Source organism: Passer montanus, unplaced genomic scaffold, assembly GCF_014805655.1.
Source record: "Passer montanus isolate IOZ18808 unplaced genomic scaffold, ASM1480565v1 scaffold35, whole genome shotgun sequence".
Lineage (NCBI taxonomy): Eukaryota > Metazoa > Chordata > Aves > Passeriformes > Passeridae > Passer > Passer montanus.
Window position 1 is genome coordinate 6099190 of NW_024368263.1, and position 22726 is coordinate 6121915.

The 22726-nt window shown below is 39.0% G+C and overlaps 1 protein-coding gene across 2 annotated transcripts in view; it reads right to left on the reverse strand.

Annotated features, from left to right (window-relative positions):
- The window catches only part of PITPNC1 (phosphatidylinositol transfer protein cytoplasmic 1), a 78075-nt gene extending 55516 nt beyond the window's left edge, over nt 1-22559 (reverse strand). The window contains exon 1 of one of the 2 annotated variants that reach the window (XM_039715924.1): nt 22419-22559. In XM_039715924.1, the coding sequence (XP_039571858.1) occupies nt 22419-22493 (75 nt within the window). In that variant the 5' untranslated portion in view covers nt 22494-22559. The remainder of the gene's footprint in view (nt 1-22418) is intronic. The other variant, XM_039715925.1, reaches the window with a different exon arrangement.
- Between the last annotated feature and the right edge of the window lie 167 nt (nt 22560-22726).

Here is a 22726-nt window from a genome sequence, read left to right on the forward strand (position 1 = left end):
ACAAGTGCTTTCATGTCATGTTCCCATGGCACTTAGTGACATTAAAACTACAGAATCTGGCAAGCATGACTGATTATTGCTTTATTTTCTCATTCCTCCTATAATTTCTAAGACACAAACACATAATGACCATCAACAGAGAGTACAAAGCTTAGATCCAACAAGCAAATAGGGCTTCCAAAAGGACAAACTGTGTGTTTAATTCAATTGGTTTTAGTGACGGGTCAGGGCTCTTCTTTCACAGCTCAGAGGATTCCCATTGCCCAGTTCTGCCTGAGCTACAGGGAACAAATAAAGATTTTGCATTCTAGCACCTGAATTACAGTGAGTGGAAGAAAGAAAATGAAGTGTGGGTTTCAGCCTTGGGTTCATATAATATTTCCTGTGTTACCTGTCAATGCTGCCTTCATGAAGGCCAGAAAATTCCACATGGAGAAAAACTGCATCACAGTTCCCCCCAAAGGTACAAATCCCAGCTGTTTGTGTTTTTTTTTTGGTTTTTTTTTTTTTTTTTTGTTTTTTTTTTTTTTTTTTTTAATGGGCAGAATAAGCTAGAACAAAGGTGACTATGCAGCATTATGGATCATTATGGACCTGGCTTTTGGTGGCCCCCTAACAAAATTTAGGAAACTGCTTGAGCAGCACCAAGCACAGGACTGCTAGAGAACACCCTGACTGCAGGTGACTCCTTGAAAGTCACTTCATTTTTGGTGCCAGAACTCACAAACTGGAGACTCAAACTCACATGTAGCTGCCTTAACTTGGGAAGGCTCTTTTTCTTAAAAATAGACCTTCCATTTCTCCTCTCAGACCTGATGTGTGCTACAGAGACACAAAATGCTTCTTCTACAGCCAGAAGGTTTGAATTTGAGGCTTGCTATTTATATAGTTATTCCAGTCCTCAACTGTGCCACAAAGCCCTGACAGCCCCAGCTATTCAACACCTGACTTCCCTGACACAAAGACAGCCAGGATGGCTAAAGGTCATTCATAGCAATAAATACCTATGAACAATCAAGTTCCTTTTTTTTTTAATCTGTGGACATGAAAGGATAATTCAGTAATTTCATTACAGCAGGAAGATCAAACTAGCATTGGTTTTCCACTTACTACTGAAGGCAGCCCTGCAGGGCTGAAATATTACACCAGTCCTTGCCATTCCATTTTTAGTTCCTTTTCTTTCCTGTTCTTTTCTATCCATTGGTGAGATTCATATCACAAACCCCTAAACCTGTACAAAAGAGATGCTTTTATCTTTGCAGCTGAGGTGCCTGTGAAGTCAGAATGATGTGAAAGGTTTTCTGCATTTAGTACCTTTGCACGTGAGGAACTGGCAGACGTCACTGTGGTGTCACTGTCCCAGCTTTCTGAGGACACACATTTAGGGATACAATGAAGCACAATATGCACTTTCTCAAGTCTAGAAATGCAATCCTGAAGGTAAACTTGCAGAGACACTCTTGCCTCTCCACTCATCCATAGACCAAGTGTTTCCTTAAGGCCATTTGAGTGGCATTACTTCTTCCAATGACAACAGAAGGAAAAAGTGACATTAAATGAATTCTCAGTTACCATTGTGTATCGTCCTCAAAATGATTTTCTACACATCACAACAACTTCATTGAAATTCCTAAAATTGCAATTGCCTCTGCAAGAATTCAAAACTATGAACAAATATGTGGTGTTTTAGAAATACAATGAAAGATAGAAGACATTCATCTCAATGTCTCAGAAAAAACCATCAGCCTGAAGATTTGTATAAGTAGTTATTAAGTGAGAACCTCAAAGAAGTGGAACTGCCTTGAGTTTTCTTGAAATGAAAAATTAGATGTGGTTTTGAAGGTTATATGATAAAGATGCTGAAAGAAGATGAGTTTTAAGAGCTATCAAATAATTAACCTGTGAAACAAGATGAAAAAAATAAAGAACAACATAGACATGGACTGCAGTGCAAGCTCAGTGTGGGCTGGCTCATTGGCTGAACTGCTCTGTGCTCCCATGGTGAGATTGTTTCCAACACTCAGGCCAAGGTTTGCAGGCAATCCAGGTGGAGATAACCAACCCAATATTGCCCTCAGGACTGTCCCTATTCTCTTTGCTCTCTCCTAGCTTTTCTTAACTATAACTTCTTTTTTATTACTGTTTTTTTGGAACAAAAGATAAAGGACCTTATAACTGAAGCCTTATAACCATTTTTATCTCCTGCTGATCTGTATTTGACTTTACAAGGGCCACTGTCTTGCTGAATCTGGCCTGAAATATCAAAAGCAGCTGGCAGTTTGACTTAATCCAGTCTTGCTCTGACAGTAATTCCAATGAAGGCACTTTAGTGCATGTGTTGTGTATTTACTAGCTGTCTGTTTATATTGCTAACAATGATGTTGATACTGCAGCAGGTTATTGCCAGTTAAGTAAAACACAAGTTTATGTTATCGTCAACTATTTCTTTTAACACTGACATAATCAGTGTATTGTGTAAATATGTAGTGGTATTTTTCTGTTAACAGAATTGTATTTAAAATTCATGTTATCAGTAGCAGCAAGTGGTTCATGTAAATGAAAATGAACCACTTACATTGAAGAGATTTGTATCTAAAGCATGAGCAGAGAAAGTAACAGATGACCAGTCATTAACTGACTAACAACTGCCAATACAAGAGAGTCTTCTCTTGCTGGTAAAAACTCCACTCAATTTTAATTGCATGATGTTTTACTTGTCTACTTCAGGCTCAGAAAGCCACAATGAAAATGGCTCTGGAATGTTTCAGTTGCTGGTAAAAATAATAGCAATTATTAAATAAAAATGATTCATTGTATTGGAAATAAATGTCAGAATTTTTTTCCTTTGGAAGGCTCGTATGCCTACAGGGAGCTAGGAAAGGGATTTGAAATTCAACAGACATGTAGTCTTTGCATAAATACTTATGCATGAAAATCCCTTGGCTAAATAGAAACCTTTAAATTTAAGTCTTTGCAAATACAGCTCCATATTCTCAAAGAAGCTTTTTAGGGCTTTCCAGAATTATCAAAATACTCTGCTCTTACTGCATACTCTCACAGATCCTACTATATTTAGGATATATGTTTCTCATGTTCTTTATCACAGACTTATTTCTATTGCTTATTCTCTTCTATCATATGGCACTGTGTACATTTGAAATGCTCATTTTATCCATTACTTCCATTATCTCAAGTGCAGCAGCCTGTGCAGTGCATCCCAAGGTTCCAGCACGGTGATAAGAGCCAGCAGCTCACATGAGGCCGGATGATCACACATCACATGATGGCTCTGCCCATGGCAAGGGGTGGGACCAGATGACCTTTAAAGGTCCTTTCCAACCCAAACCATTCTGTGATTCTATGATAGTCAAGCTCTTTTTTTCTCAGAAGTTTGCAAAAGCCCCCAAGATAATTACAAACAAAAACTAGGCTTAAGGAAATCTTAGCTTGTAAAGCCAGGCAGTCAGGAGCTATGGAAAGGGATGGATGTCTGATTGGAGCTAAATGCACTTGGGTACCTAAACACTGGCACAATTAAATAATCATGTACCACTTTTTCTCCCTATCTGAGGCAGTTGCATACTAATGTGGATGATTTTACGTAGGGCTTCTGCTCCATTTGCTGAAGTGCTGAAAAACATTCTGGGAAGGGCAAACAGTGCCAGCTCAAGGTCACATGAAGTGAGGACTCCACACGAGCGCGTACCCTCTGGGCAGCGCCGGCACGAGGGCCCGGCCGTGATGCAGAAGGATGAGCAATTATGACATTTAAGCAATGACAAAACAAACCACTTAATCCCAAATTTTTCACAAGCAATTGCTATTCTCTTGTTTCTCATCTTCTGGGTACCCCACTTGACACAAGAGACCTGATTCGGAGAAATACTAAATATTTACCAGATTGCCAGCTGCTAAAGGCTATGAGAACTCTTTTCCAAATCCACCCTCCAAGAGTTAAATACTCAAAAAAGGTGAATATTTTCAACCATTGTCTTAATACAGACTTTTGTCATCAGCAAAAATATAGAATTTGTCCATTTACAAAGTGTAATGAAAATAAATTGATTCATATTTAGTAAATATTCAGATACTTCGGTGATAAGCATTGCTCAAAGCCATGGTAGACACTGGTTACACTTTCAGAGATGTAAGTTAGTGGAAAAAAATACAAAAAAATTACATGGTGAAAACGTGGTGTTCACACCAGCCACACCCAGCCTTTTCAGAAGCCAGTTTTATGGAAAATATATTCAAAAAGCAGGCAAACCAAAATTTTATGGGCAATATTAATTTTGGCACCTCCTAATTCAAAGCGCCCTCGAACTCTTAAATTTTTTAGTCAGTCTGGGTTGATACCAAAATTACCATTTCCCTGCTGTTTTGGAATCTCTGCAAAAGGATAGAGGCTACTGAAATCTTTGCAGACAGGTGAAAATGAACTGAGGTGTCTCTGAGCTCAGAGTGGCAGCTTGCAGATGTGCTTTTTCCTGCTTGTGCTTTTTTTTGTGGTTAAATAAAAGCACTCAGCTTTCAGTTCTTATCTTTTCAATGTGTTATATTCATGCTACAGGAAACAAACATCAGTATTTTGACCCTGTGGGGTTTTTTTTCTGAAAACAAGACATTAATACAGGGTAGAGCAAGCAACAGCAAAACTTCATTTTTTAAATTGGAGAAGCAGCAAAATTAATTTTGAAAGCTTCTTCGTTCACAGCTGAAAGGCTTTGTACAAAACTTCATCCTGGAGTGATATTTTCAGCTGCAATATAGGGGTTAGTAATGGAAATGCTGACAGGCCCATAATTATGGAAGCGGAGCGGGCACCACTATAAAGTATATCAGATAGGCAACTGCTTAAATTCAGTACAAGGTATCAAAAGATGTTCCTGTCTGTCCTCATTAAAGCAGCACTTGAAATTCCTTTTAACCTCTGTGACCCAAGCTATTAATTTGATGTTCATCAGGACACATACACCAGGACTAACACTTGCATGAATACACCCCTTTCTGTGCTTCAAACTGAATTGGTGGATCATCCTAAATGGTTAAGCTCATAGAAACTGAAGAAATAAGTGGCAAGGCTCAAACATTTTATTTTACAGGACACAAACTGAAGTGATGTAAAGTAACAGAAAAATGACACACATTCCTGTGCTGTATGAGGATTTAAAGCTTCTCTTTAGATCCAGATAAGCAATGATATATTTGTGTGCACTATGGAATACTGAGGGGGAGAAGTGCCATCACCTCTGTTCACTGGATCTTGTTTGACAGCCACCTCATTTATTGGCATGAAACTCTTGATGCCTGCACAAAATTCCATGCATGCAAAGGAAAGAAGATCAAGCCTGAAGGTCCAGGAAGGCAGCTGGGTTAATAATATGCTTATAGCCTGTATAGATTTTAATTTATGTTGTTAATTCCAGCAAAAACATTCACTAAATTGGTGATGTGCACAGTATATCCTATTTCTGTAATATATAACTTCTGAAATATCATCTGACTGTTGTCTGCTGTAATAATGTTCTTTTCTTCGGCAGACACAAAGAGCAGCAGGAGGTTACCTTTGAATTATTTCCAACTGTATACTCTATATCATGACTCCAACAAACTCACTCCTATTTCCTTCTCTGCATTAAGGTGCATGAAAACTACAGAAAGAATGAATTGACCTCTCCTGCGTCTAACCAGAAAATCAAATTTTTGGTGCCAAGTTCTTCTGAACAAGCCCTTTTTCAAGAATAAAGAAATAGTTTTTTTTAAAAAAAGTATGTGTTGCATTCTGTACAAATCTAGGTCTACAGCTCTTATCAAGTAAGTGAAGTAAGGAATGTCACATTCCACAGAAGCTTGCCTCACTGGAAATGGGATTGATGGTGTTTTTGATGACTAGGTAGAGAAAGAAAACATCTCACTGAACAGAAAGTACTTTCCCATGGAAAGCTGGAATAGTACTATTTTGAGTAATGCCCTACTTAAGCACAGGGACACCCTCACTGTGTCACTCACACAAACGTGATTTGCATGTTTTGATGGTTTAAAACTCTGCCTCAGACTACAGCAATGCCTTCTACAAGATGATTCAGAAGATTATTATATTTGCATATTTCCCCCATTCCTGGCAGCAAAGCTTCCACGGGCCATCAATTCCAGGACTGCAGCCACCACAGGAGAGCAAAGCAGCAAAACAAAAAGGTCCCAACGTCCACTGATGTCATTGCTAATAAAATGTGGAGCACAACCGAGGCTGCCAGGATTCCTGCACTTGTAGTCATGGGATGTTTCAATTTTCTGATCAGGAAAACATGTTTTCTCCTGAGGAGGACAGGATTTCAGATATCAACAGAGGACAGTGTAATTTTGTAGTTCCAGAACAAGGAGCCACATGAGGATTTTTGATTATTACCTCTCTTGCTGAAGAAGATGAGGCAGCAAAGCAAGAAGTGCCAGAACAGAAAAATGTACTGGCTTACCAAGCCAGGCTCATTCCTCCTAGATATCTACTGACCAGAAAAAACCTTGCTTCATCTTGTGCCATTTTGTCCATATTATACATAATCTAGCAAATCATCAGGTTTACAATTTTATTAACAGTCATTAGGAATCAGTTTAAATTCTCTAACATAATTTGGTCCTCTGGTAGCACAGTTTAAAGAACACATAAATGTGAATGTCATATGCAAAAATGACTTGTGGTACTTTGTGGGAGAGTAAGACAAAGCACTTTACCTAAAGCCAGCAGAGTTCTACAGAGTGCAGCTCAGGACAGAATTGTCTTGCACATCACACACAGCTCCTTGTTCAATGAATTCTCTCTTAGGGTCATATTTTGCATTCTTAGTGCAAAAGAAGAGAAACTCCCACTGGCTTCACTGTGGACCTGGGAAGGACATTAATCTTGCTGACCAGCTTGTATAGGAATGCTGTCAATTAATTACAAGCATCTGAAATGCTTGACTGCAGATGGTGTCCGTGGTGTGCTTTTCACACACTGATTTACAGTCAGGGGAGGAGGTTAGAGCGAAAATGTAACTACAAATCAAAGCTAAACAGGGACATAGAAATGGATCTCTGTTTTCAAGATGGACAGTTCTGGGTGTGCTGGGCATGAACCAGGGCTGAGGTGATGAAACAGCATCAGGACTGTGTTTGGTCCTGGCAGTGACAAAGTGGGGAATCACTCCTGGAGCACAGGACCCTGTTAGTTTAGATGCTGTGCATCCTACAAGAGCTAGGATCTAAAATAAAGCAAACATTATCTCCTTTCAGAGATGAAACAATCAGAAGAGTTCGCAGCTCCAAATGGAAACCAGGGAACATGACATCCTGCCAACCAGCACTTGGCAAAACAACTTCTAATATAATATGCAAATACTGGTGCACTGATAAATATTACTTGCAAAAAATATTAATAAACTGCCTGAAATCCTAACTATTAGCATTACTGCTACCTCTGTGATTCTCTTTAAGAAACAGTCCCCAAATAGTTATGGTTTAAAGGAATAAGAATTAAAAAAACAGCAATCAAAAATCCTCTATTGAAGTTTAGTGCTTACATGTAGTAAAGCAGATAGCCAAGGTAAAAAATATCTCAGTTGTATTTTAAAGATTGCATCTTTGCATTTACAATTAATTCAGTATGTTTTGTTGCCATTAAACTATAATTTTATACTTTCACCAAGAAAGACAGGAGTTGTATTAATTTGCTTTTCATATGCTTTTCATTTGCTATCATCTATTCAATGTATTGAACAGAAAATTGAGAAAGAGCAGATGAGAATGGTTCCTATTACTCAAGAAAAAGAAAAAAAAGTGTGTGACTAGCACAGCTTGAACGCATAAACACAGAGTGAAATTTAAGACAGCTTTGGTGAGGAGAAGTCATGTGTTAATCTGTGTTTAAAGAGGTCAGCAGGTACACAGCCAGAGCAGACCCAGCAGATAATGGGCAATTTCATATCAAAAGCCCATTTTGCCAAGGCCACAGAATCACAGAATATGCTGGGTTGGAAGGGACCCACCAGGACCATCAAGTCCAACCTCTTAGCCCTGCATACGACATCCCCAAGAGTCACAGCATGTGCCTGAGAACACATTCCCCCATATTCTAAAAGAAACAAATTTCCCATAAGGAAGCTCCTTGCATGGTGCAATAAAAAGTGAAATAAATAGACAAATAATTTTTAACACTGGAAAGAGGGCACCAGTTAAGTCCCAGAGGAATTTGTGGTGGGTCTGAAAGTGTTCCACTCATCATTAACGATGGTTGTAGCAACTTAAGATAACTTGAACTCAACAAGGATGGAAAGCTACATTTTCAAAATTAACCTCCTACAAAAAGGATTTAAAAGAGGGAGTGGGAGGCATATTACAGAGAGTACAAAGAGAAAAAAGGAGAGAACACAGAGGATACAGTTACAGTGATCACTTGCAGCCTGCAAGGTTCAGAGAGCAACTCTTGATTAGATGCAAAGCTCAGTAACTTTATCTCCTTGACCTTAGAGGGAATGAACACCTGGGACACCAGCTTAAAATTCTCTAGCCCAAATTCACCACAGGGTCACCTCAGCACTGCAGATGGAAGAGTTCAAGGATGAAAACTTAGGCTTTACCATGGTCTTCTACACACAGAGGAACCAAAGAGCTCCCAGTTTCCTGCTGGTTAGCCTGTGTCACCCAGCTCTGGTGCTGCTTCTACTTCTGAAACAGAGAGGTACAGCTGAGCCCCAGGGCTGAGCAGTGTGAAATTACAGAGACACATCTCAGAAGGTCAGCTGAGAGGAAACCAGACCTCCCCTCTTGGAAGTACAGGAATACAGGGAACACATGAGCCTTCGATCCTGGGCAAGTTATTTCTCGTTCTGATGAAAATGCAGTGCACATCCCAGTGCTATCCTGTCTCAAGGTAATGATTAATTTGTGGAGTTGTACAGAGTCTGCCTGAAAAGGATCCCATACTCAGGATGTCAGAATGGCTTTATGCCACCCACAGGTCTTTGCATTTTCATGACAGCCATTCCCCGAGCAGCTTCATTAGACAGATATGCTGAAACGCTGGCTTCTGTCAAGAAACCTTTCACAGAAGAGTTTGCATATTTCTGAGTTTATAAAAATTGCTAAAGATTTAACAGGAAAAAAAAACCAACCAAACAGTAACTCATTATTCCATCAGTATAAATGCAACATATGAAGAAATAATCAATCTTTGAAGCCTCAAAACTACCATCAATATACAGGTATGAGAAATTGTAAAAAAAGTCTACTGATGCTACATCTTTTAGACTTTGATAACACAATTTTTCTTTCCCTGTTTTCTATAATATCATAAGCAGATGCAGTGCACTAATTTGCTACAGAAAGGACACAAGGAACCAAATTTTCAACTGACTTACTGAGGTGAACTTTATATGTCAACTTGCAAAGTTTGCTGTGCCTCCAAAACAGCTTTTGTTTAAATCTGACATATGCAAACAATTGCACACATAAATCAGTGGGGTGATGAAATGCTGATAGAGCTAAAAGACCTTTTGCTTTGAAACTCCTGACTGGAAGAGTCAAAAGTCCAACAGTAAAAGAAGGGTTTGCAAGATAAGACAGGAAAAATGTTCCTCAACAGCTCTGTCATTATTTTTATGTCAGTGATTGCATGATAAAATATTTAATCAGCAAGTCTATTTATTTTCCTACATGGTTTCCTTATATTTCCAGTTTCCAAAAAATAGAAAATACTTTTCAATGTCACCTGGTGGAGAAAGTGAATTCTATTGCTTTGAATATTTATTATTTAAATTCCTTTCTCTGAAAAATGTATTCTGTGTCCTTCCTTTTCCCCTTTTCACTTCTTTTCTTTTTACTGACAAAATGGGTAAAAAATGTTTTAAACCAAGAGAATTTTCACTGCAGTGTAACCTGTATTTAAAAAGCAAGATACCAGAGAAATGAACACTTGGGGCAGGAACCACCCATCAACACCAAGATAAAAATTCATGCTACAATTTCACACAGAGAATCGTGACTGTTAACAATGAATATTCATAGATAACTGCTTAAGAAAAGTGTGGAATAACCTGATATAAACTCAACAAAATGAAGCCTGGTAAAGCTTTCATAAACTTCAAGACTAAATTCTGGTTTGTGGCTGATGAAGACCTTGCTGAAGCAGCAGCTTGACTCCAGACTTGCTCTTGTGCCCACGCAGGTAACAGTGGTTAGAAGAGTGAGGTATTTATTTCCCAGGTCAATATCTATTTAGATGAGATTTAGGCAGCTCCAAGGCACAGGTTTACACAAGGACTCTGGGACTTTCAAACTTAGTACCAGCACCAGAAGAAAGCAGAGGTCCTACATCTCCAAAAAGAGGTGAAGGGACTGCTGAACTGGGAAAACTCAGAAAGGCCAAGAAAAACCCAAGCTGGAGACTGAATTTCCATTAGGTCTGTGAATCCAAGACATGGTCCTTAAAACACATGATCTACTAATCTACATTAATCACCTTCAGCAATTTTTTTAATTTTCTTTGATCAAAAAAACTATCTTGCAAACTCAATATTTTTTTTCCTTGACTCACTGTACTTGTCAAAGGTTTGAATTGGCTACAATGCTGAGTTCTCTCCCTCCCTTACCATTAAATATGCATGAATACCTCAAAGCCTAATGCTTTACTGCACACTTACTGTTACATGGAAGTTTGTGAGTGGCCCTAGGGAAAGTCTGTAACAATAAACTCAATCAAGTGCTACCTATAACATAAGCCTGAAGTAGCTCACTTAATTTGCAAGTCTAACTTTCAAAATTGTGGAAAAGGCCTGCAAACAAAGATGTTAGGTATAACAACACATGGAAAGGAAGGCAATTGCTGTGAGCTTGTAAAAGGCCTTAAGGACCTCCTTGCAAAGCCTTAAGACAGTCTCTGACTCTTGGTCTTGTGTACAAGGCAAGCTGGTTTAAACAACATGGATATTTCCAGCCAATGTAAACCAGCTTAAAAACCAAAATATGACAGAACATACCATCCATGAAAGCTATTTTGTTTGGCTTTGCTGTGCAAAATGGTAAAATGTGAAAGGAAAATTGAGAAACAAGAAACAACTCTAAGTTGAGTTCAAGAGAAAACTCTGTGTATGCACACATCTCCTGCTCCTGAGAATTCATTTCAAATCCTATTGCTATAGGAAAACTTGGAGGATCCATTTAGCCAAACTTAATAAAGACCAAAGTCTCACAGCTGCTTCTAAAAACAGTACAAAACTCCTGAACAGGAGACTGCTGTGCAGAGCTCAGGCAGCCAGCTCCACTCTGCACTTCACTGCTCACACAATTGCACCAATTAGGCATCCTTGCTATGGGTCTATTAACACATATTTTATAAATGCCTTTGGTAATAACCACACTACCCTGACTGAAGTGTTTGCACCTGGTTACTTTATACTCCTGGGCATATGGCTTTTTGCAGTAAATACAGAGCGTGAAATTATTTTGAATTATTCAATTTTCAAATCTTAGAATATTTTGGAGAGAAAAATCTAGAATAACTTTTTTCCCCACCTAAATGTTAAGAATAATTTAGGATAGCATCTGTGTGTTTCTGTCTTTTTACTCTGAAGAATGGAAAAATATGTACATATTCACATGTGAAAACATGTATTTATATATTATGTGATTCATGTATGATGTACTGTAGATATACCATTTAACTGATTCTATTGGACTTGACAAAATGTAATCAAAAGCTATTCTTAGGGTCATGAGAGGGGGATGCTTTCAGTAGTTGTGATAGTAGGATGTGTCTTGCCCACATGGAAAATCTGGAAAACTTCGGTGGAAAACAGAAGGAAATGAAGAGTTGAGATGAGGTAAAGGGCTCATGTGTGGAGATCATGAGCAAACAGCAATTGCTGCTCCTCAGATGCTGGTCAGGAAGCAGAGCTTTACCCAGAGCTCAGCCCCCAGGGGAAGGATGAGACAGAGACCTGTCCCCGTGCACCAGAGCAGCTCCTGCCCTCCTGCAGAAGAACATTTGCTTCTGCAGTCTCAAGTGGAGGATGCTCATTGATGGCCACTGACATTCCTTGGCCTGCCACAAGACAAATCACTCATGTTGTTTACTCCAGTCCTGGCCACTGAAGACAAACTGGCATGTCTGAAAATGTCTTGGCAAAGAGGCAGGAGTGGAGGTATCTACATTTAACTTGTAATATGCTTGCAGCATGATTAAATAAAAACATAACCACCTGTTACCCTTAATTCAGTGGGAGTATCAATTTTCAATTATAGCATTTACTATCCACCCTCAAGTATGGCAAGGAACACCATGGCAACATAAACACAGTCGTGGCTGCTTGAGAAAGTTAAATTATAAATAGCAATGTATAGCCCATGAGGTCCTGGAAATAAACTAACTAATCCATAGGCATTTGTTACTATGACATAACATTTCCACTCAAATGCTGTTTGCCTCATCTCAAACTCCCTCAGAACAGATTTAGAAGTTTGGCATCACTTGACTCCAAGCAAGTTCAAGTTCAGACATGAAAAAAGCAGAGATAGTGGAGAAAATAAGCTATAGCAGAACTGTGGAGAACAAATTAACAACAAAAACAACAAAATCCCTATTTAGGCTTTATTCTGTTTCCACTGAAGTTAATGGGGAAAAAAGTCCCAACACATCCCAAATGTATAACAGAATCCCCTTGATACAGACAAACATACTGGATCATCCCTGAGGAGAAAAAAAAAGAAAAAAGAAAAAAAAAAAGAAAAATAAACAAAAAAAAGGGCTGAACTGAATAGCAAATAGTTTAGAAATGCAAATAAACTTAGTAGCCCTCTAAGACATGGGAGAAATTTTGGAACTTGGTGCTCTCTTTAGCTTCATTGTGGGAGAGAGGGCCATGGTAACTGCGGGAACACAGGGCTTCAACCCGAGCTGAGCACTCAAGAGGGAGCTGAATTATCGATTGTTCATTCTGCTGGGCAGCTCCTCATTCCCTGCGAGGCCCAGGCCGAGCAAGAGCAGCTTTCTGCCAGCTGGCACACGCCTGCTGGGGCTGGAGAGGCTCCTCTCCTCTCCTCTCCTCTCCTCTCCTCTCCTCTCCTCTCCTCTCCTCTCCTCTCCCTCAAAGGGGAGAAAGGAGAGGAAATAAAAAACAAACCAGGACTGAACATTGAGAGCAAAGAGGTAACTGAGAAGTCTGTGGTGTGAGGACAGCAAGAAATTCACTTAACGTAGCCTCACAGACATTTTAGAGTTTTGACACAAATCTGGGGCCTTAATCTAAGCAAGTGATCATGTTATTTAGGTTAGGCAAGAATAATAAAGATTTAGGGACATCAGCTTGGTCTCTTTCAACAGATTTGAGAAATTTACATTTTCTTTTAGTTTACAGCCATTGGTTAAAGTCCATTTTTGATCAGACTGATAAAAATCTGTAATGGATCTCTTGAGGTCAATGGAATTATTTCAGATTTACAGCATGCAATTAAAATGGAATTTAAATTCTCAACATTTCTGTTCTAAAAATATGCTGTGTTTTATCACACATATTTGGTGAAATCTTGGTCTCTCTGACATCAGTGACAGCACTCATTGGTATTACTGTGGTCTAATTTTCACTGAGTGTTTTTCCGTTCACACAGAGTGAAGCAAAATAAAAACTGTCCCACTGAAGGAAGGTTTAAATCAATTTTATATCAAGTCTATGGGATAAAAGAAGCAGGTGGGTTATTTAAGACTGAATCATGTGTGTATTTAATGTGCTTCATTTGGCTTATTGCAAGTCATTGTACAATTATTGTACATTCATTGTGCATTGTACATACATTGTACAGTAATTGTACATTTCCATATTAAATGGAAATATTACTTAGAGGTCAGCTAATTTGCACTTTTGAAGAAAACTTGACAAAATCAGAGAAGTAGCTGGATAAATTTGTCAAGCATCTTTCAGAGATAAGATTATACATACTAGGACCAGTGTTCAAATGGACCTAACTAGTGAGACTATTTAAAAATGTCTATGTATGACCAGGAGAGATCCAAGCTTGGCATGGGTAACAACTTCAATAGAATTATCATTGTCTTTACCTTTCTGATAAAGACAATTTTTTAGTTCATGGTAGAGTTCTGTATTTTGGGAACCTTTCAAGCAAGATGGTGCCACTAGCACAAAAGGTTATTTTAATAACTTTTGTATGAAATGAGAGCAAAACCCTGAAAATATATTCAAAAATTCATTGTGTTTGTCATCAGTGGCTGATTGTTAATCAAGCACTTGAGCAACAGTGTGTGTCACACTGGAGTGTCATTATCACACAATTATTTTGTCATGCATTGTAATAATATTTTTACAGAAAAAAACCCTGAACACAGTCATTAATTGGTCAACACATTAAACCTAAGATGACATTAAGTGCGATGAAATGGAAAATAGGGCATTCTCAGCATGCTCACAGAAAACAATTCCCACAGAGTCTGAGTATTCCTAAATCATTTGGGCAAGACTAATCTTAGAACAGACACGTAAAAACTCCTAAATAAAGACCATGATTTTTCTGGAGAGCATATGAAGAAGTCTTTTACTGAATCCACAAACATTCATGTCCTGTGACTCACATGACTCCTGGTGCTTTAAATTAAGGGTGTGTGCAAGTTATGGATGTGCTGGAGCTTGGAGAGTGCACAGCAAAACCAGCTTTGGAACTGCAAAAGTACAAAACCAATAGAACCCAAGACTGCTTCAGCATTTTCTAACCACAAACAAGAAAAAGATGGAAGATGCATTTTTTTCCCCAAGAAGAGCCATTAAAATGTCATTCCTACAATTTAGCACCCTGCATTGTACTTAAGAAAATTAAAAATAGCATTTTGATACATATCCAAGGATTCAAAATTGGCTGATCACTTATAACCAAAATTGGAAAGAAAGGAGGAACTTAGAAGGAAATAAACAAGACTAAGCCTAGACTAAAAGCATTATATATAAACACAGGTGAAGTTCAAGTCTGGTTTCTTCCACCTACAGAGTGTAAATCCATCTGTTAATCCAACTTGAAATCTAAATTACCTTTTCTTCACTCCTTTTTAAACACAGTCAATAATCCTGGGGAGCACCTTTCTCCTTGCTTTTCAGATGCCTGCAGACACTGGCAATTACACTTAAATACATGCACAACATCCCTACAGAGAGTTCTTCAGGCTGCACTGGAGGGCTCTCACAGAAGATTTGCATGAAATGTCATTATTTGCTTTATTTTGGTATAAAGTCTCACAAAATCTACTGTTGATCATGACAGATGCTCTATGAACCAATGACGATAAAGATAAATATAAGGAAAATAATAATTCTGTGAAAAAAAAAAATCCAAGTAAGTTTTCTATTAATAAGGATGCAAAGGATTATTCCTTACCCACAGTGACTGAGAATATTCAAGGGTTTGCATGTGTGTGTTATCCACCCTCAGGGTATATAATGGTTGCTTGTGAGTTAGCTGGACAGCCAAAATGCAAAGCCTGAGTGGATTTTAGCACCCACAGCTGACTTGCTTCTATAAGAACAGCCTGGGGAACACATTTGTCAGCTCACCAGTCACACAGAAGAATTTGGTGAATGAATCATTGTTATAAATGATGGATTTTCCATTATCTGACTGGGCAGCCTTTTGTACCCAAGAACATGATCTCTAACAGACTTTAACAATGCAAATGCCTATCAGACTCAAATGAGCACTTATGAAGGAAAATATAATTTGTAACCTTTCCTAATTAGTACAAAAATCTTTGTCTTCCTCTAATCTAAAGGGCTTTATAGACTTTCAGAACTCTTAATCACCTGAATTTTTTATAATATATGCAGTCAAGCATATGAAAATTTGTATAGCTATTTTATTTCCATATAGCTATATTAGTTATATTGTATATAGTATATAATATATACTATCTATAACATTATATTATAAATAATATATATTAGTTATTATTATAGTTATATAGTTATATTATTTCTAACCTTAAAAGTATGAAGAATGAAGAAATCAAACAGACTGGACTATGGGAAAATGTACTTGATATATCAGAGCTATCAAACTTCAAGACACCAATATTGACATCTACATTCATTATTAGGTACATAAACAGAAGTTGTCAGAATTTCAAAAGTGCTGATCATTCAACATTAACATCAACTCTTACAAGAACTTCATGTTCTCAGCAAGACAAAGTCCACCCCAAAATAAAAAAACAAGAAAATTCTAAGTTTTAAAAGTCAGTATTGACAGTCTGTGTTTTCTTCTCCCTGTTCTTTTGTTTCCAAACCTACATTATGCCTCAAAAACAAACACTGCTCATGGAGTTCTTGATAGCATCAAGGCTTGTAGAGTGCTTTAGCTACAAAATGTCCTAAACCACCAACAGGCTGCATTTTCTTTCGTGGGAAATGCAAAACTGGGCCTGTACTTTGCTAACAAAGCCCTCAAATCAAATGTGTGGTATTATTTGCTATACATACACACACACACATATAAATATATATATAAATATATATATATATATATACACCCACACCTTGGAGAAAACAAGTGTTGACAAGAAAAGACAGAACAAGAGAGATAGAGATGGATGTCAAAGTCTGGTGTTCCTTGGGTAATATCTAATCTTTTCCACGGAAAGATTTTTTTAATGATTTACACTGAAGTCTGCAGAACAAAGTTTTTCTTGTTTCTTTCACAGAGTTATAGTGAAATGTCCAAACAGGAGTAAGGGGAAAAACTGCGTATTTTTGGATTTCTATTTGCAGTGGAAATCAGTGAAGGTTTGACATCTGCTCTGCACTGCTGTATTTTACACTGACCACAACTAATGTAAGAAGGCCAAACCAAAGCAAGATGTTTATTTTTTCCCGTGCTAAAAACCAGCTCTCACTTTCATCTCTTCCTTCTTGCAACAAGACCATGGACCAAAAGAAAATTCAATAGGTATTCTTCCTTGGTGCTAAAAGTTAACTTCTGGTGCTTTCTCTCCTTTTTCTGTTCCAATGATTTTTCCCAGGCCATAAGATTTAAGGTGAATTTAAGGTCATACTGTGTGCAGCAAAGGCCTTGTGAGGAGAGCAGACACGACCACCCACCAAAGACACATCCAACCCCTCTGCTGACAAGAGACACACACACGGAATTCTTTTAAAGGGTAAAAATATGCTCAGAATGGTGTGAAGAGGTTTTCTAGCTCAATAATTAACTCTGAATCCTCCTCAGACAAACGTGTCAGGGCCTCCACTGTATTAACTGCAAAAGGCAGGTGAGGCTGCTGATGTTCTCAGAAGGCATCTCCTGGCAGAATGATTAACTACAGCAAAAGGTCCTTTATGTTTCACAGCAATTCAGTATATTGGAAAGGAATTGGTGTAAGATGCATTAGAGCTGTTGATAGCTTAAATTAAAATAGCACAATAAGCCTCTGTTTTTGCTGGGCAACCTCAGCTCAAAAATGCCAGATAAACATTTTCTACAGAGGTCATGGACATGACACGGTCCAACTATAATTTCATTTACAAGTAATTAAAATAAATTAAATTTGATAAGATGACTTCAGCTTAAGTTTGTTTACGGTCCTCTTGCTTATGACCAACATGCTGCTTTTACAAGTGTTCCATACTTATATATATTCCTGAAAATATGTTCTGAGGCTATAGTTGGGAAATGAATGAAATGGGCATAGCTGATCATTATTTAATCTGTTTGCAGGATGAGTAGATGCAATTTGCCCTGCAGCAGATCAGTGTATTTCAGAAAAAAACTTATTTTACACTTTATACCCTACTAAAGGCTTTGCTGTACTACATTCATATAGTTATGTCCAAGTATTGTAACACCTGCTGACTCTCAGGGCATAACAAGCCTTTCTCGTATGCTTTCAGTGAGCTTTAAATGTCTGAATAAAACATGTTATAACATGTACCCTTTGTACACAAAATGGGAGGCTATGAAATCTTCTAAAGAAGAAGTGCACACGGGATTCAGAGGATACAAATGCTGTTTACACAGATGTTGTTGAAATAATTTATGTAAATAATCCACACTGGGAGAATTCATAATGTTTGAAACAAGAACTAAACAATGGATATTTTTACAAAGCAGCAAGGATAACACCTCTAAAACCAGAATGTGGTAATGCTGAAAGGACTTTTTGCTGAAAAACCATGATCTGCATTTACAGACATTTTGCAGGTCTCTGCTTGTTTGTATTCATGACAATACAGCTGTTCCTCCACACCTCATGCAGGCAGTGCTCCCCACAGATTCAACTTGACTTTTATTTAAAACACAGAGTGGGAGTGATTCCATCAGCCTCAGCAGAGATAATCTTGGTTGAAATAAAGAACAAAGGAAAGAAAAACCTGTCAGGACTTTAGGTACTGGCCATGCACATAGAGTTCAAAACTAACAGAAACCTTAATGGTCATCCCTGTTTCCAAGGAAAAAACCCTCTGAGTCCTTTAGCTAGTAGTTTATTTGATGTTCAGCTTTCAAATTTACACAACCCAGCTTCACATCACTCATAGCATTTTATAGCAGTAAGAACCCAATTTTCAACAGGATCCAGCAAAAATGTCTTTCCATCTATTTCCCTAAAGAACAATCACTTTGCTCACAAATCAAGAATTTCACTGTACTTTGCCTCTTCCAGAAGAGTTCAGTACCACACGAATTTAGCACATTTGGTTTACATTTTCAGATATAGGTATCTCTAAAGCACAAATCCATGTAATTCTTCCTTTGAAAAATTGTGGAATTCTGATTGCAATGAGCTCCAAGCCTAAGAATTTTTTAGCGTCTCTGTTCTTTTCAATTGCTTGGTTCTTTTCATTTCCTTGGGAATGTGTTTTTTTAACTGATGATATTTAAAACCCACAATGCAGCCTATTATAATATTCTCTCATATGATGTAACAAGCTATTTGTAAGAATGAACTAACACATGAAAATGCAAGGGGAAAAATAACCAAGCAGCAGGCTTATTTATTAACTGCAGCTGGAATGAAGACTGGTAACATATCCTATGGAATTGCTGGAAGAGATTTTACTCACTTTATATACTAATGCAAGGAAAGGGCTTTTTCTAATTTATAAGGTCTCAATGTTAACAAATGGATTGAATTTGCCAAAAGTACCATAAATGAGGTAAAGAATGACTTCTCATTGGCAATCATATTGGTTTTGTCAACCAGCAGTCCCATCCTGACCTTCTTTGCAAAGTTCTTACAGCAGATGTTATAATTTTGCTTAGCAGTTAACACGGTGCATCCTTTCTCAAAATATTTTAAAGCTGATCAGGCAGCTTGTGACTATGCACACATAACAGACCTAAACAGCTGTCAAAAATTCAATTTACTGAGGAAGGCTCAGCTTTGAATAAGAACTGTAGTGTGGTGCCACTGCACCTCAGCAAGAACTCTTGGAACAACCCATCTTTCCTGGTGCTCATGGACAAGGAACAAATATACATCTCCAGCTCCTGTCGCCTGGCTCAAAATACACCACAACAGTTCAGTCTGTAGCCATTTCCTAGGAGATGTTTTCTTTGCAAGAAAGCATTTGGCCTCCAAGCAGACAGGTAGATAAACAAACCTCCTATAAATATTTGGGTATCTTATCTAATAAGGGCATCAAGGAAAGAACGCCTCAGGAACAGGATCTGCAGTAGCTAATGAAGGAATTTCCTATCCACAACAGTGCCAGAAACTCTTTAAACCTGGAGACAGTGCTGCTGTTACACTGACATCTATCAGTTTTTAACTCTTCTCTAGAGATAAATTTAGGTGGTGACAGTCAGCCAGAGCAGCACAAACTCCTCCACTGCTGCCTGCACAGGTATTTACATGCAAGGTCACGACTTCCAGTTACTTGCCTGGGCATTACACAACACTTTACTGCACATTTTTCACATTACACACAAAATCTGACTACAGATGATTGGACACAGGTGCTTGGCTGACAGAGCTAACACTTCATCTTCCTGCCTGTGCCACATTATTTTCACAGGAATTCTGTGGAGACAACTCTGGTGTTGGTGACAACACCACAAACTAAGGACACACTTCTTTCTCATTCATGTTGTGAGACTTCTATGGATGGATAGCTGGCAGGGCAGTGCTGAAAAAAGAAAGCTGCTCAAGGAAGTGCTTTTGGATGTGTGCATAAAGTGCACAGGCTGAAAGGCAGAACATCCAGACAACAGAAAAACCAGAGTCTATTAAGTCTATGTAAGAAAAACAGCACAAAAAGGGAAGCTGTCCTGTTGTAGAAGAAAAAAACCTGCATTTTCCCCCCACCTATTGAGACAGGACCTCAGAAATTCTTGGGTGCTTAACTGCCAGTGGTGTCCATGCAGGTCAGGTACCCACCCAAGTGCCACTGCACACCAGAGCCCAGCATCCTGACTCGGCAGGAAATTGCAGCTCCTGTGGAATCTGCCTTTCCCTCAAAGCCCACTGAACTTCAGAGTGACTTTGCACCCTGCAGAAGGCAGTTTGGGCTTCTTAGAACCAAAATGCTCTTGCCTGTTGAAGGGTGAGCATTGCCCCGTGGTGTTCTCCTGACAACTGCACAATGCAGTACCTTGTTCTACACAGATGGCAAAAAATCTCACTGTGTTGGTAGTTCATGTGCAACTGAGGGTAAAAATAAGATAACATCACCTTCCTGAGACTGCAAGAAATGTCACAAAGATGAACTACTATGAGAAATACAATGTGGCACTTCTTTAGTGTGCAAATACTGTAAGAAAAATAAGATATTTGCTAATTTCAAAGTTTTGTCCTGGTTCATTTTATAATAATTAAATTGATGCTAAACATCAGACATGTTCTAGGTTCCTCATTCAGGCATCTCAGCTACAGTGCTTGGATTAAATAATGGATGATTCAACGTAAGAGAAACGACAAAATCGAGTATCTTTACTAATTCTGTTAACATTCTAGAGAACAAATGACATCCAACATTACCTTCTGCCTCATCATGAATCAACCATTCCTGTTTTGGAAGATTTTTGAACTTTTCTGCATCTGGAAATCTTGTTTAACAATAATGTTTCAAAATAGATTATATCTGCTCCCTTCTGATGATGTAATGAACTGTTATTAACTAAGTGTGGTAGTCTAAGGACATCAGGAACTGGCTTGGATGAAATGTTGTCTACATTAGAGTAATGCAATAAACAAAGAAAATCATGTATTTAAAGAAAAATGCCATCCAATATCACAGCATATGATATAACTTGGATGGAAGCATGCTAGAATTAAAGCTATGTCTATGTAACTTCGTGTATATGATGGTTTTAGCTCCTGCTCCCAGCAAAAGGAATTTCCTGAGGAGCCTGAAGTAAATATTTGGCAGTTCCAATTCTGAGTTTTAGAGAACAGTTAATTTGCCAAAACTGAAGATACGGACAAGAACCCATTGAGACGACTACTCTGTCACACCCGCCAGGACTTCTGCACACATACTGCAAAAAATAAAACTGTGCGGCAAAACACTCGCCTGGATGGAGCCAAAGAACAAATGTGTACATTAATTAGCGGATTAATGAGCGAATTGGGGCGCTCCGCCGGGGCCCTAGGCTGGGACCCTCCGGCGGGGCCGTGGCGGGGCCGGAGCGGGGCCGTGGCGGGGCCAGAGCGGGGCCGGAGCGGGGCCGTGGCGGGGCCGGAGCGGATCTGTGGCGGGGCCGGAGCGGGACCGTGGCGGGGCCGTGGCGGGGCGCCCCCTGGCGGCCCCGCCGCCGCCCGCAGGACCAGCGGAACTTTGCGCGCAGCTCGGCGCAAAATGCGCGCTCAGAGAGGGCTCGCTCCCCTTCGCGATGCCCAGTCCGCAGCAGAAATGGCCAAATAAGACAGCACCGAGGTTTTTTTGCACTTGCAGGACACTAAGGCACAAAGCACCATCTCCTTTCCAGACGCCATCAGACCTTTGGGCACCCAGTTGCGCCCACAAACACTCCATGAGCACCAGTAACTCCAGAGCACGTGTACTCCGTGTGGGTATTACTGCCTTAATTAAACCAGTGAGCAGGTGGGAAGCCTGCAGATAAATAAAAACATAATGTTCCTAACACAGAGTTCAGAACACCGACAAAGAGCTGTTTGACTTTCAATGACTTCTTTAAATGACAACAAAGTTTTACTAATAAATGATCACCTCTCTTCCCTACCTGTATGGAGTTTCAGGCCACGTTCAGCTGCGAGGGTATTTTAAGCAAAGGTGAAATATCTTTAGAGTCTGGGTTTTGGACAAACGCTTTATCAGATAGAAATTTCAGCACAAAACATTCCCTTGCAAATATGCTTGAAATTCCTCTGAAAAGTCTGGTTGGAAAATCTTTATAATCAATATTTTGATGACACAATGCTTTTGATACACTTAAGTTACCTTCGTTCCTGCAGGATTCCTATATTTTCCAACAAAAACATTCCTCTCTAACCAGTCATCTCCGACTAAGTTCATTACACGAAGAAAAAATATTCAGCAAAACAAATATAACCTCAATTCGCCTTGCAAGAGAAAAGGCTCGGTAAGGAAAAGCCTCTCCGGTACGAGCGCGGATCTTACCTCTTCAACTGTCAGAGGCATACAGATCCGGTACTCCTTCATGAGCATATTCCTGCTGCTCAGTGCGGACCGGCGAACTGGGAGAAAGTGGTGATTTCTGCACAGAGACCGACGGAAACCAAACACGG